Genomic DNA, 14128 nt, shown 5'->3' with positions numbered 1-14128 from the left:
CATCGTGAGAGATGCCAATGATCTTGAAAGTCTTGGTTTCCACGACGTCAAGCTGAGAAAGATGTGAGGCAGGGGAGCCAGCCCAGAGGGGAGAGCAGTACTCCATCAAGCTACGGATCAAAGCCCAAGAGAGATCATGGCTGAGAGTGAGACCCAAGAGTTTGAGTGACTGAACCTCTTTGAGAGGCTTGTTGAGAAAGTAGATGGAAGAGTTTGTGGAACAGTCCTTTCAGAGAGAGAGAGAGAGAGAGTGAGTGTGAGGGATTTCTCAGGATTGAAAGACATGCTCCAAGTGTTTGACCAGTTTGTGATTTTTGTTCATGTCTGGGAAGAGGGAAGAGGCTGTTGCCTGTTTATCAAGAGGGATGAAGGATGTCACGGCAGAGAGAGTGGAGTCATCAGCGAAGATATAAAGACGATTTTCCAATGCCAGTGAGATCATCAGTTAATATTAAATCATCAGTGAATGATGTTGGCTGATTTGCAAGCACATGAAAGATGATCTAGGGTAAACGACAGTGTGAAAAGGGCAGAAAGAGGAAGTGCAAGAGCAGCAGAGCAGATTTTTAAGATACGTGAGCTGATGCCGTCCAGTTGCAGAGTCAGAGTCGAGGGTTGCCAGACACTCCCACTTTCTGATTTGGAAAACACAGAATTCAAGAGCAGTTGGGTACAACTTGGAAGGGTGGGTACAGAGAGTGAGGGGTTGGGGACACAATATTTTGAAGCAAACACAGAATTGAGGCTTCTGACGAGCGGAGTAAGCTGTGATGCCATTTGAAGTAAGGGCAGGGATGGAAGGGGAGCATACACCAGAGACCGATTTGACAAGACACCACCATGTTTTAGAGGAGGCAAACAAGTTTTAAAGTTAAATCTTGAGATTGGACAGATGGTATTTTCTGGCTCTCCTGAGAGCAGACAAACACTTCTTGTGGCTTTGTGAAATGACCCGAGGTTGCCTTCAGTGGAATTTGCCTTCCAGGAGGAGAATGTAAGTTGTTTTGAAGCAACTGCATCACCACAAGATTCAGAGTACCAGGAGCAGGAGGATGGGTAAGATAACTGAAGACGAGATGGGATGAATCTGTGCATAAGAGAGAGCAGGTTTCTGTGGAAGAATTCCCAGACTGAATCGTTAACAGGGGCGGTAGATACAGGCGAGCTGGATAAGGTGAGTAACAAACAACACTCAATCCCAAACACCACATCCACACGTGCACAACACCCAACACTCACACAACCAACACCTCATCATGCCCAACCCGGACACAAAACCAGCCATATTCGTGCCCCGGAACTACAAAAACAACAATAAGCACACACACACACGTGCTCACCCACACACGTACAACACCAGATCACATGTAAGTAAAAACAAAAAAAAAGAGCAGAGCACCCCATCAATGATGTGATTGATGTTTGTTTGTGCTTTTGCAAAATAAAATAAAAAAGCACTCCATCATTTGACCTCGAGCACCAGCACGTGACCGGACATGAACGGTCGGATCGAAATAAAAACCGGACATGTGGCAAGGCACTGGGTCTATTGCACCTGATGAAGCCGGCTACGAAGCCGGCGAAACGTTGCCTGAGACCGGATCTGCTCTCGCTTTTTTACTCAAATTAGCGGAGTCAATGTAGTTTTTCACTTTTGGTTGGAAGCGCCTTCTTTAATTTTTTTAAATAAATAATTAAATAAATATATATTCTATCAGGGTGTGCTTACACATTGTGTAAGCATACTAACCGTGTTTCCCCACTGTCTCGGGTTCCTCACCTGCATTTGATTTTTCATTATCTTGCCAAAACGAAGTTTTGCAAGATATGTTAGTCAGCTTGTATGTTTTTTTTTTTTTGTTTGTTTTTTGTAATCACGTATAAATCACTCTGCAGAGCACAGTTATCATCAGAAATTTTTGTAACTCCGCATATCAGAGGCCTATAGAGGTCCCTTTCAGTGCACAAAATTTTGAAGGTCAAGGTCAAAGGTCAATGTCACTTTGGCGCAAATCAGGGGAGTCGAGGAAACCCTTATTTTTTGAGTAATTTTGACCGGATCGTCTTCAAACTTCATGGGCATATAGTTCATGGTCTGGCGCTCAGCTGATTAATTTTTGGTGGCGATTGGCCTTGACCTTCATATGTTTATAATTTTTTTTATTTTTTTTTATTATTTGGTCTGTAATCACGTATAAATCACTCTGCAGAGCACAGTTATCATTGGAAATTTTTGTAACTTCGCATATCAGAGGCCTATAGGAGGTCCTTTTCAGCGCATAAAATTTTGAAGATCAAGGTCAAAGTTCAAGGTCACTTTGTCGCAAATCAGGGGAGTCGACGAAACCCTTATTTTTTGAGTAATTTTGATCGGATCGCCTTCAAACTTCATGGGAATATAGTTCATGGTCTGGCGCTCAGCTGATTAATTTTTGGTGGCGATTGGCCTTGACCTTCATGGTTAGCGCCTGAGGTCAAACATATTTGACCCCAAGGTCAAATTTTCAAGTTTTAGGAACCATATCGTGTAGTACCTCAAATTGAACACCTCGATGAGTGCTTTCTAGATATGTCAAGCTTGAGACATTATGACGTCATTTGGTGACGTTATGAGGCAAAAGCATATTTTTCATGGTGACTCTGGAGAACGATTCTCATCGGAATCTCTCGTAGGCAGATATTTCTCAAGGAGTCGCTCCTGGTGGATAGCAGCTCTGTTCACCTCAGTGTGACCTTAAAGAAGTCACACGTGGTCACCTTTTGGCAAGATACGATTGTTTCTTTTTTGTTTGTCTGTAATCACGTATAAAAAATTCTGCAGAGCACAGTTATCATTGAAAATTTTGTAACTTCGCATATCAGAGGCCTATAGAGGTCCCTTTCAGTGCACAACATTTTGAAGGTCAAAGTTCAAGGTCACTTTGTCGCAAATCAGGGGAGTCGACGAAACCCTTATTTTTTGAGTAATTTTGATTGGATCGTCTTCAAACTTCATGGGAATATAGTTCATGGTCTGGTGCTCAGCTGATTAATTTTTGGTGCCGATTGGCCTTGACCTTCATGGTTAGCGCCTCCAGTCAAACATATTTGACCCCAAGGTCAAATTTTCAAGTTTTAGGAACCATATCGTGTAGTACCTCAAATTGAACACCTCGATGAGTGCTTTCTAGATATGTCAAGATTGAGACATTATGACGTCATTTGGTGACGTTTTGAGGCAAACGCATATTTTTCATGATTACTTTGTAGAACGATTCTCATCGGAATCTCTCGTAGGCAGGTATTCCTCAAGGAGTCGCTCCTGGTGGATAGCAGCTCTGCTCACCTCAGTGTGACCTTAAAGAAGTCACACGTGGTCACCTTTTGGCATTTCATTTATGGATGTTGTCCAACAGTTCTGTGATTTTTGACGGTGTACTGGCTTCGATGTCCATCGGCACGCAAAATTTCAGCTTTCTACGTCACCCAGAAGTCACCGATCCTTAATATCATTCAGTCAGTCGGTGGTTATAAAGAGATATATATATATATATATATATATATATATATATATATATATATATATATATATATATATATATATATATATATATATCCGACTGCAAATGTAAACATGCAATACTTAAAATGTGCATTGTACACCGTCTGTAAATGACAAAAACCGACAGACACTTCTAGAAACATCATGCCATAAAACTGAGAAACATCCGCCCATGCAAGATCATCTCACATGCCATTATCTTTGGTCATGTGACCCTCCGTGAGTAAAAGCGATGCTCCACTGGCTGACTTTTGTTCATGGATATTTCATTTATGGACAGTTTTGTGATGTTCCCGAGAATGCAGTAAATCCTTAAATCACGGGTTTGAATATCTTGGGTTTTTACCAATCGTGGAAATGTCTTTCTGTACCGATTTAGTTATCGTGGGGTTTAATTTCGACCCGTCGCGGTTTTTCAGGGAGTTGTGATGATTATCTCGCACTTTGAGCCTTTCGCACACCATTAATAATGGAATGGCGCCAAAGTGCAAAACAATGGACAAAAGTGATTCTTTGAATTATATTTATTCATTGGTTTACGCAACTGCAGAATGATATTAGTGTAGCAGGATAGCAAACCTGTTGTGCATTTTGTGATACAAGCACCAAATTTGGCACAAATGTACATTAATATGTTGCTAACATTTTCAGATATTGGGCCACTTGAAATTCTCTCTTTATGTCCGCCATATTGGATTTCAAAATGGCCGCCACTTGAAATCTACATTTGCTATTATCTCTGGACGTAATGCAGCTATTGACTTGATTCTGGTATCTAAATGTATGTTTTTGGGGGCAAGGAATCCAATGGTACCATTTTCAACTTAATATTATCTATCACAGTCTGTTATATAATTTTATTTGGAAATTATCTAGGCAAATATTGGATTCAACACAATACTTTGAAAAGAATGTCTTAGTTCTGTAAATGTCTTAGGTATAATACTGACATGCTACATGGTCTAGTATTTGAGGCTAGGTGTACTGGTATCTGAGGCTAGGTATATACTGGTACTGAAGATACGTGTACATAAACAGTGTCATGTTAACAAGTTCAGCATTGCCACAAGTACATGTATGTTGTTGACTCATCGTCATGTGCAGTCCCCTTCACACACACACAGAGGGCTGTGCACTGAAGGGCAGCCTTTTTGCACTTGCAGCGCCTCACACACCCTTTCTTGCACTTGCAAGAAACCAGCTCAATGCAGCTGTGAGCTGCCTCAGTTAGCCTGGTCCAGTAAGGTGTGTACTGTCCTTCTCTTGTCCTTGACTAACCCCAGTTGGTTAGTCGAGGGAGCTCTGGTGCTGGCAGCAGTATCTGACCCCACACATGTCCACCTTGATACACTGCCCTCTTGACATGTTCCTCCAGAGCTGCCTTCGTTGGAGGGATGAGCTGCACAATGTTCTTCCTTGCGAAGAGTTTCCTCCTGGCCTTGTCAATGTCTGTGCATTTGCTAGTTCGATCATACAACAGGATCACGAACCTCTCGATGATGCGCATTGCATCGTCTGGTATGTCATGAGGTGCAGAGGACAGCAGCAGCAGCGCCTCAGTGAGTTCTGGCAGTACCGTCCAGACTGCACACGCAGTCTTCTTGCCATGTCTATGAAAACAAGACACAGTGTCGCATCCAGTTAGAGCGTGGAACATTGGCAGTGCACGAGCCTTCTCTCGTCCCAATCCAGCTGCTATTTCGTGTGCTGCTAGGTATCGGAAACTCTGGCCTGTTCCGAATGCCAGCCACAGTTTGTCTTCTGGTTGCAACTCTTGTGCCAGGGACACTGCCAGCACCACAACATCGGTGTCTACAGTCCGGATGAGTATTGCATAGTGTCCATGCTGGACTGCGTGAGATGCATGCAGCAACATCCGACTGTCAGCTTCTTCATGGTTACATGGGGCGAGTGAGGTCAGATCTGGCAGTAGTGGCTTTCTGAGCACTGCCTCTTCATCAGTAATGATGAGTTGCTTGTCCTCCTGGTCAAACCATTCCATGAGAGCTGCTGAGAGGAACCTGAACAGCTCGGTCTTGTTGCTGTCCACTCGTAGGAAGTTCTGCCAGTTCCCTGGTATGGCTGCGGCAGCCACCACACGTCTCCGCACACCTCGTCCCCGCTGTGCACGTGTACTACCTTTCAGTGAATCAGCAAGGTAAGTATCCCAGACCAGATCCAGGCGTGACAGTTTGCAGCTTCGTGGACATATATGGGATGAAGATCTGTTGTGCATACTCTTCAAAGGTCTTTGATGCAGCCGGCTTCAGCACCTGGACGATGGCTGCTCCATCAAGCACAATACAGGTCGTGACAGGAGTCTCTGTCTTTGCGTCGGAGACTTTTTCCAAGCATGTGAGGAGATCACTCTTGGTACCAGTGCAGAGGCTTCCACCATCAGACAATGCAGGAGGACATGCCTGATTCTCGTGACAAAAGAACTCCTCAAGGTTTCCATCCCTCGTCTGGCAGCCAATGTACAGGCGTGCGAAGAGTTCACGGTCATTCTTGATGGAGGCGAGCTGTTGCTGACCTATGTTCTGGATTCTTGGAGTGGAAGTGCTGAACACCTTCAGCTTGTTACGAGGAATGGGTGCGTCCACTGCCTTTGTTCTGTCCAACAGACACTCTCTGGTGAAAGCCTCGAACTGCTCTTGGCCAATCCTCTTGGCATTCATCACGGTGTCCACATCACAGGGAATTCGTTTTGTGAGATTATGCCGGAATTAAATTTTCACCCATACCGGAGGCAAGAAGAGAAATAAAATCACATGAGATTCTTTAGTTAAAAAATATTCCCAAATTTATTGAATATTTACAAAACATTTGAATTCATAAATTCTTACAATATTTACATAGCCAAGATTTAAATATAAATCAGTCTAAACTCTTATTAGGTTGGACAGTACATTTTCCAGACTTACCCCGTTCTTTTAATTACAGCCTTCGTGTTAAATTCAGAACATGTCAAAACTGTCAGTGTGGAATACACACTTCACTCAAAATACTACTTTATATAAAACATTTCTAATTTAAATCCTTATAGTAAGAATTTCAGATAAACCCCAAAAAAGTAAGACCAGGTTAGTTATTAGACAACCTGCCTCTGTCGTGCCCACCAGACAAGTGCTTTTAGCCAGCACACATGTGTATCAGGTAAGCTTGTGCTGAGTACATCATACCTGAACAACTCAGTGAGGCAGAGCACAGCAGTGCACACTAGGGTGACCCCTTCAGTGCATAAACCAATTAACCTGTCCACTGCAGGGCATATAGAAATGAAGTTATTTTCTGCATATAATAATAATATAAGTTCAGTTCTATATAACAATTTCTGTTATCACCACTACCACTACAACTACCACTACTACAAGCTTTGTCTGGAATTTGGTGGACTAACAGACAAACAGACATACAGACAAGCTGGGATCAAAACATTACCTCCTTCCAAGATTGAGTGTAGAGGTAAACATCATGGAAATTATATCATGCCCTAGATTTAATTCATGCTTACCCGTGTATTTGCTTCACTGGTTCACAAGGTCTTTTGCATACATGTAATTCAGACTCTTGTCTTCATTGCTGACCACAGGATGTTGTCTCGCTGAGCCCAGATTGTATGTAATTAACTCATTTATGTGGAGTCACAAGGTAATTTAAACACAGCCACACACAAAGAACACAGTTGATGTGGGTCAACACACATGCAGCCTCTCTCCTCTTTTATTTGGGTCAGGGCTGTGATTAAAGACATGTAGTGGAGTCATGTTTGTAAACATTGTTAAAGACATGCGACAGTGCATTGTTAGGGAAACAAGACAGATGGAAGCCTATACAAGAAATTTCTGTACTCTAGAAACACAAAAGATGGCTTAAAGGGTCTAGGAAAAGGGGATTATGCATGCTTGGTATTTATTGACAATATGAATGTAATGTTACATAAAATATGCATATGAAAAACACAAATGAATGGGTCACTTTGTTTCCTAATGGGATATGAATTTATATTTTCGATTGCCAGTATATATGAGCTTGTCTGAGTTGTTACTAGTGATTTAGTATAGTTTTTTTATTTATATTTACAGAACTAAGACATTCTTTTCAAAGTATTGTGTTGAATCCAATATTTGCCTAGATAATTTCCAAATAAAATTATATAACTGACTGTGATAGATGATATTAAGTTGAAAATGGTACCATTGGATTCCTTGCCCCCAAAAACATACATTTAGATACCAGAATCAAGTCAATAGCTGCATTATGTCCAGAGATAATAGCAAATGTAGATTTCAAGTGGTGGCCATTTTGAAATCCAATATGGCGGACATAAAGAGAGAATTTCAAGTGGCCCAATATCTGAAAATGTTCGCAACATAATAATGTACATTTGTGCCAAATTTGGTGCTTGTATCACAAAATGCACAATTCTTTTGAATATTTGGGCTAAGCCGCCCCACTATATATAAAATAAACACATCGACAGATTACAAAGGAAAATGATCGAAGAGATTAACAGGGGAGGAATGGTGTGGGTGAGGGGGCTGGTTTAAATCGCTTCTGAATGTGTACTCTGCTTGAACACAACAGAAGACTTCATCGTAAAGCCAATTTATATTTATTTTACACGTTTATTTCAATTGTGATGTGTTTATTTTTGGCTGCTGCACATCTTCCTCTATATTTTTTTGAAGCCCAGGAACCTAACCCCCTTATTACCTTTGGAAGTTGGTTTTAACTATTGCAGTTTTGAATATTGCGGCATTTTCCAGGAACGTACCTCCCCCCCCCCCCCCCCCCCGTGATATTTAATGTTTTACTGTATAGGCTTCATTTACATCCGTATGAAAAATTTGAACTTTCTAGCCTACTGAGAAAGTACCGTACGAAACATTTATACTATTTATATTACTGAGTGAGTGAATCGGTGATGAGAAAGATAAACACTACATGTGAAATAACCTTGTATACCCACAGCCAAACAGACCTGAAACGGCTGGAGGCACCGTGCGTCGGAGAGTCCTGACCGTTAATTCAGCAATCATCTCAGGAGAGCAGGGAATCGTGCAGTCTTGCCCTGGCATCACCATGTTGGGTTTCAGCAGTGTCCCCTCAAGGAATACGTGGTGATCACTAAGAGCCTTGTATGTTGCAGCCAGGATCTAACACGATATAGACAAGCTTTGCAACCACATTTATCAATCATAAGCACTCATATTAACTTACCAATCAAAGCTTTCACAAGTACAGTATAACCAAAATGTTTCCAAGCTGGCATGATGGACATCAGCCACATGCATGAAAACCGAGGAGCAGATTGTGGGCGTCGCATTGTTACAGATGGGACAGGACCGGATAATCTTTGTGATGGTGCCCGGGATACACCAATGGCATCCCCAAAATGATGATGTGGCATTCTGATTACTTTTTTTTAATGCAAACTGCTTGTGTCATCAATAAAAAACAACTTCAAATCTGTAATGTAAAAGGAGCTCGGTGTGCCTGCATCTGTCCATCCCTGCCTGCATCCTTCCGTCCGTCACGACGTCCGTCCGTTACTATCTGCGTCCGTCAACAATTGTCCTATAGGGTATACCACCGATCAACCCCAATCTGCTCACAGTATGATATATTCGAGAAAGGTGAGGATAGATGGGTCCGTTTCAATTTCCATTAAAACATAAACTCTTCCTCTTTCATCTTCTTCTTCGCTTCTAATAACGGTGATTCTCATTCAATCCCGTTTTTCTTATCGATTAAACTACATTCAATACTTTTTTTTTTCTTCAACATTTCCATTATATTCATATCGCCCTATCAAACAGCATTTCCGATTATACACCACCTTTTAAAACATCACAAAGCAGGTCACTCCACTTGCAACACATTACACAGGTAAGAAAAAAATACAAACAACAAGTTCAAATGAGCTAAGATCCTCGTCCTCTTAATGATGACGTCATAACGAATATGACGTCATTGTGATGTATCAGGTTTGCGATAAATTATCTGTGCTAATGCCCGGCTCGATTCCCGCAAACAAAATTCAAACAGCTTGCCTAGTTTCGGAGATAATGGTATTGGCGATTTCCATTAGCGGCGATATTATGACGTCAACTTTTTTTCTAGGAATAATTTCCAAAATCGGAGATGGTTACTGCCTGCGCGTGGGCTTTCTGCATATACATGGCAAGTTTCACGAAGATCCGATGAAAACTCTGGGTTGTGAAACAAACAGTCAAAAAATAGGAATAACGTCATAAAAATTGATATGATGTCATAGTGATGTATCATATATGCGGTAATTCATCTCTGCTAATGCCCTGTTCGATTCCCGCAAACAGAATTGAAAAAGCTTGCCTCGTTTCAGAGATAATTTTTTAGCCGATTTCCATTAACGGAGATATTTTGATGTCATAACTTTTTTTTCTAGGAGGAATTTTCAAAATCGGAGATGGTTACTGTCTGCGCGGGGTATTTTTACATATATATATATATACCAAGTTTCAGGAGGTTTTGATGAAAACTGTAGGCTGTGAAACAAAAAAGTCCACAAGAAGAAGATGAAGAACAACAACATGAGTAAGACTTAGAGATCCTCCACAAGGATCTAAAAAGCAGTTGATATTCAATAATTTATTTGGAGGATTTTTAAAGGTTGAAAGTTAATTTTTAGATCCTGGGATTTAAAAAATGGGAGCTCAAGGCAGCGGTTCCAACGGTAATATCTATTATTCGATGACAGCAGCAACCCTTTGTAAGGACACGGAAGGAGCACACAAAATTATATATTATTAATACTTCTCGAAGCAACAGTAAAAGAAACATAAGCAACAGAAAAAAAAAACTATAGTACACACAAACAACCACCACAGCCACCACGACAGCAGCAATAACACACATGTTACAAAAGATCCTTTTTTCACTTCTTTCACTTCATTTTACATCTTCATTGAGATTCATAGATAGACATGCAATACGTTTGTGAAGTGCAACATGCTGTCTTTTGAGCCTTTTGAACCCATCAGCAAAGTGGCGGTTCGGCATGCCCCTAGTCTGAACTAAATAAGAAACAAAGGAAAGCAGTAAATGCAATGGAAACGGCGTTTCAATGCAGAACTTAATCTTGTATATCGTTCACAGAATTTACTCTTACACTGTAGCTCGTCTGATACCTGTGTACAGCTGATTTTCCGAGGGCCTCACCTTTTCAGTGACGTACTGGCAGCGCTCAATCGTATGATCTCCATCAGGAAGTAGCTCGGGCTCCACAATGGGGACGAGGCCTTGCTGAAAAGTACAAATTCAACTCGTATTAGATGAAAAGAAGATAAATTATGAAGCAATTCATTCTCAGCCTGCTGTAAAGAGCTCATAGAAACTGAAAACCGATGGCACTGCTTTTATGATGCCAACGTATGCAAGAGCCAAGGATATAATTTTTATGATGTTCATTATGTAAGTAAAATTTTTTTTATAAACTGCACAGTTTAAATGCAAGTTCATCAACTACTTTGAAATGGAAAATATTTCAATCATTACCATCGCCACCTAAGGTGGACAGAGGTTATGCTTTCACCCCTATCTGCCTGTGAACAGGATATCTCAAAACAGGTGTGGATGGATTCGGACAAAATTTGGTGGCCAGGTTGGGTGTGTGACTAGGACGAAAATGATTGGATTTTGGTGAAGATCTGAATCCAGATAAGAGAATTAATTAATTCTTCACCATTTAGAGATAGGACCAAAATGATATCCAGTTTAGCATGATATCTCGAATGGATAAGTTGGGTCGGCGACAAGAACAAGCCAATTCGATTTTGAAGGTCTGGATTCAGATTGGGACTATCAGTGGGATACAAAACGTAAACGGTTCAGCCTGGCGGAGATATTGTTGCGAATCTGGAAGCCTTGTGCACACAAACATACAGCTCCTATAGAACAGTTATTTCGGTAAGTATGTGTTTTTAGTTGGGGCTCCCTACCTGTGTCATGGGTAATTGAATGTTCATGCGCTGCGAAGTTACTTTGATAGTCAGGGTTTTCTTTTATTTTTAAATCATCAAAACTACAACAACAACAACTACGGTTCCTACATCTCCAACTACAACAACGATAACCCTCTGCTCCCGGCATGCTCCGCACGTTCGCTGGAATGCAGACGTGTTCGGAATTCGTTCGGGGATGGAATTCCATTCCCAAATATGGTCATGAACCGATTCGCTTGGCTGCGGGCCAAGTAAGGGAATGCGTCGTGTCCCACCCAATGATGAGCGGACTGAATTCCATTCCCAAATATGGTCATGAATCGGTTCGCTTGGACTGCGCCCGAGAGCGAGCCACACCTGAGCGAACCGCGCCCGAGAGCAATAAATGGGACGTTGAGCGAGAGAATAGGGAGAGCGAAAGAGCGAGGGAATCTGCCAGAGCGTCAGAATCTGGTCGAGCGTGAGGATCTGCTGGAGCTCGGAGGGGAAGACGCATCTCTCGAGGCTGGGCAAAAGGCATCTCGTCGCTGGCATGCTCTGGTTCTCAGCTCGTCTTGTGACTGGCGTGGTCTGCGTCTGGTTGCCCTGGTTCCTTCTTGGCTGACTGGTGCCCCGGGAAGGTGTGGACGTCGAGCCATGCAGTGCGGCCAGGTAGCCTGCTGTTTTCTCATCCCTCAGCTCATCTTCCCTCCGAGGTGAATGGATAATAAAGACCACTTTGGGTCCGTTTCTTTTGGGTGTGCGTCTGTGTGTGGGCCCGTCTAAGTAGGAATTGTATAAGTGCTCTTTGCTCTATATCCTTGCATCTCATTAGTCGTGATAACTCTGCTTCTTGCGTGCTTCCCCCTTTTCCCCATTATAAATAAATACATTTGTTAAATGTATCTGTTCGTTGCTGTGTTTCTTCTATTGGCTTAGCATAACGCGTGTTGGTGAATTATAAAGGCTGTGGCCGCTGTAAATGTATGTTTGGACCGACGGAACTTCGGCAACCGTTCGCTCGGGTTGCGCACGGGTCGGGCACGCTAACGGCTCAATTCGTACGAGGGCCGTCGAGGGTGTGAGTACTCGGTAATTTGCCACGTGGGTCTAGGTATTTTGAAGTTTGGCAAATAACCCTGTACCACGTGGTGGAATTATTGACGATTAACGGTCCAGTAAGGGACCCGTACCTGTCGGAGTTTTCCAAAAGGTACGATCTAGATTCCGGGTTTTCGTTAGAGTCGACCCTACTGCTCCACCTAGTGGTCGTGCTCGTCGCCGATACCCGGTCCACAACAATATGTGCCCTTCCGAGAGTCGTACTAGTCTTTATATATGCCAGCCAGAGTCCAACTCCAAAGAGCGTTTGAGGACGAGAGTTTGTGCATGTTCACAAGTGGCATCTATGCCCTCATGGCCAACCTTTTAGCACATAGCTGGTCATGGAACTAGCAATCCCACAGTGCATGGCAGCACCTCCGCAAAAGTGTCCTGCCCCACCCACTGCAGATCATTACACCCACATAAGTGTGGACCTCTGTGAGGCAGCCAGTGGGGAGGAGGGATGGGAGAGGGATGAGATGGAGTGTGCACTTCAAATTCCCGTTGCACTCACCTCAAGTCCTTCACCTGGTGATCGAGCCTGCGATGGTGTAGAGGAGGCATGAGGTTTTACACAAGACATCCTTACCCCCTACAGCTCCATGATGGACACTCACTGCCTCCTTGGTGCCCATATTACATGTAACTTATCCCTGACATATCCCTACTACAGTTGTTAATCTAATCTACTTGAGCACATGGACAATGCCATCTTAACACATTCTAGCTATGGTCCCCCTCCCCCTTCTCCATTTAACACAGTCCCTCTTTCCAGAACCTTCGGCTCCTACCAAGGTTCTCCATCAGAATCCAAGATTCCAGCCTTAGCACTTCCTGTCACACACCTAATTAACTTATCCACTAATTTAGAGAGCTGTGGGAGGCAAGCAGTAACTACCTTACCTATTCTCCTTATCGCTCTATGCACTTTCTTTCAAAAATTCACAATCATAAAATGTACCAAATTTTTATATACGGCAAGGAAATTTCATTGAACGCCCTCTTCAGGTCTTCCTCGGGTGTTCCTTGTGGAGAGAAGATAGTGTATGTGCTCGCACACACACACACACCAACCTTGACAGACAATTTAATTTATTGAAATAAAAACTCTTCTAAATGACCACGTCCCTCAGTGGATGTCACCTGCTCCAACTCCAACTCATCAGCTGAGTCAAAACCAAATATGAAAATCTACTCCCAACCAATTTTGCAGGCTATAGGCCGTCCATAGCACATTTGGGGTCTCATATGACTGAGTGGAGCATTCACATATAAACAAATCACATCACACCACAACCAATCATTTTCATTCCGACAAGGCCATGGCTTCACTTTTAAATGCAAGATTGGCAGCTCTCAACTCAGCAGCCGGGATGTCCTACAGTATGACAGTGGGGGTGTTGCGGTGTGTGGTACCTGCAGTGTAATTGATCAGTTCCAAAATGAGGATTTCCTCGTCGTCCCCTTTGACTACCTGCTACCCAGTATCACAACAGCTCCCTTTCTGTATACCCTGCCG

General features: G+C 42.7%; 1 protein-coding gene and 1 long non-coding RNA gene across 2 annotated transcripts in view; one reads left to right on the top strand and one right to left on the bottom strand.

The window, feature by feature from the left end:
* Positions 1 to 14128, bottom strand: part of LOC147010872 (fructose-bisphosphate aldolase, non-muscle type-like) — a 49532-nt gene that overhangs the window by 13691 nt on the left and 21713 nt on the right. Inside the window, exons 6-7 of the mRNA XM_085859708.1 lie at positions 10745 to 10828; positions 8526 to 8700 (exon numbers count right to left, since the gene is read on the bottom strand). Of these exons, the coding sequence (XP_085715834.1) occupies positions 8526 to 8700; positions 10745 to 10828 (259 nt within the window). The remainder of the gene's footprint in view (positions 1 to 8525; positions 8701 to 10744; positions 10829 to 14128) is intronic.
* The window catches only part of LOC147010873 (uncharacterized), a 31219-nt gene that overhangs the window by 1510 nt on the left and 15581 nt on the right, over positions 1 to 14128 (top strand). The gene's annotated exons all lie outside the window — the stretch shown is intronic.

Source organism: Eptatretus burgeri, chromosome 16, assembly GCF_056783735.1.
Source record: "Eptatretus burgeri isolate ZD-2024b chromosome 16, Ebu_testis_v1, whole genome shotgun sequence".
In the NCBI taxonomy this organism is placed as follows: Eukaryota; Metazoa; Chordata; class Myxini; order Myxiniformes; family Myxinidae; genus Eptatretus; species Eptatretus burgeri.
The sequence above is the reverse complement of the archived record's forward strand: the minus strand, read 5'-3'. Positions and strand labels throughout refer to the sequence as shown.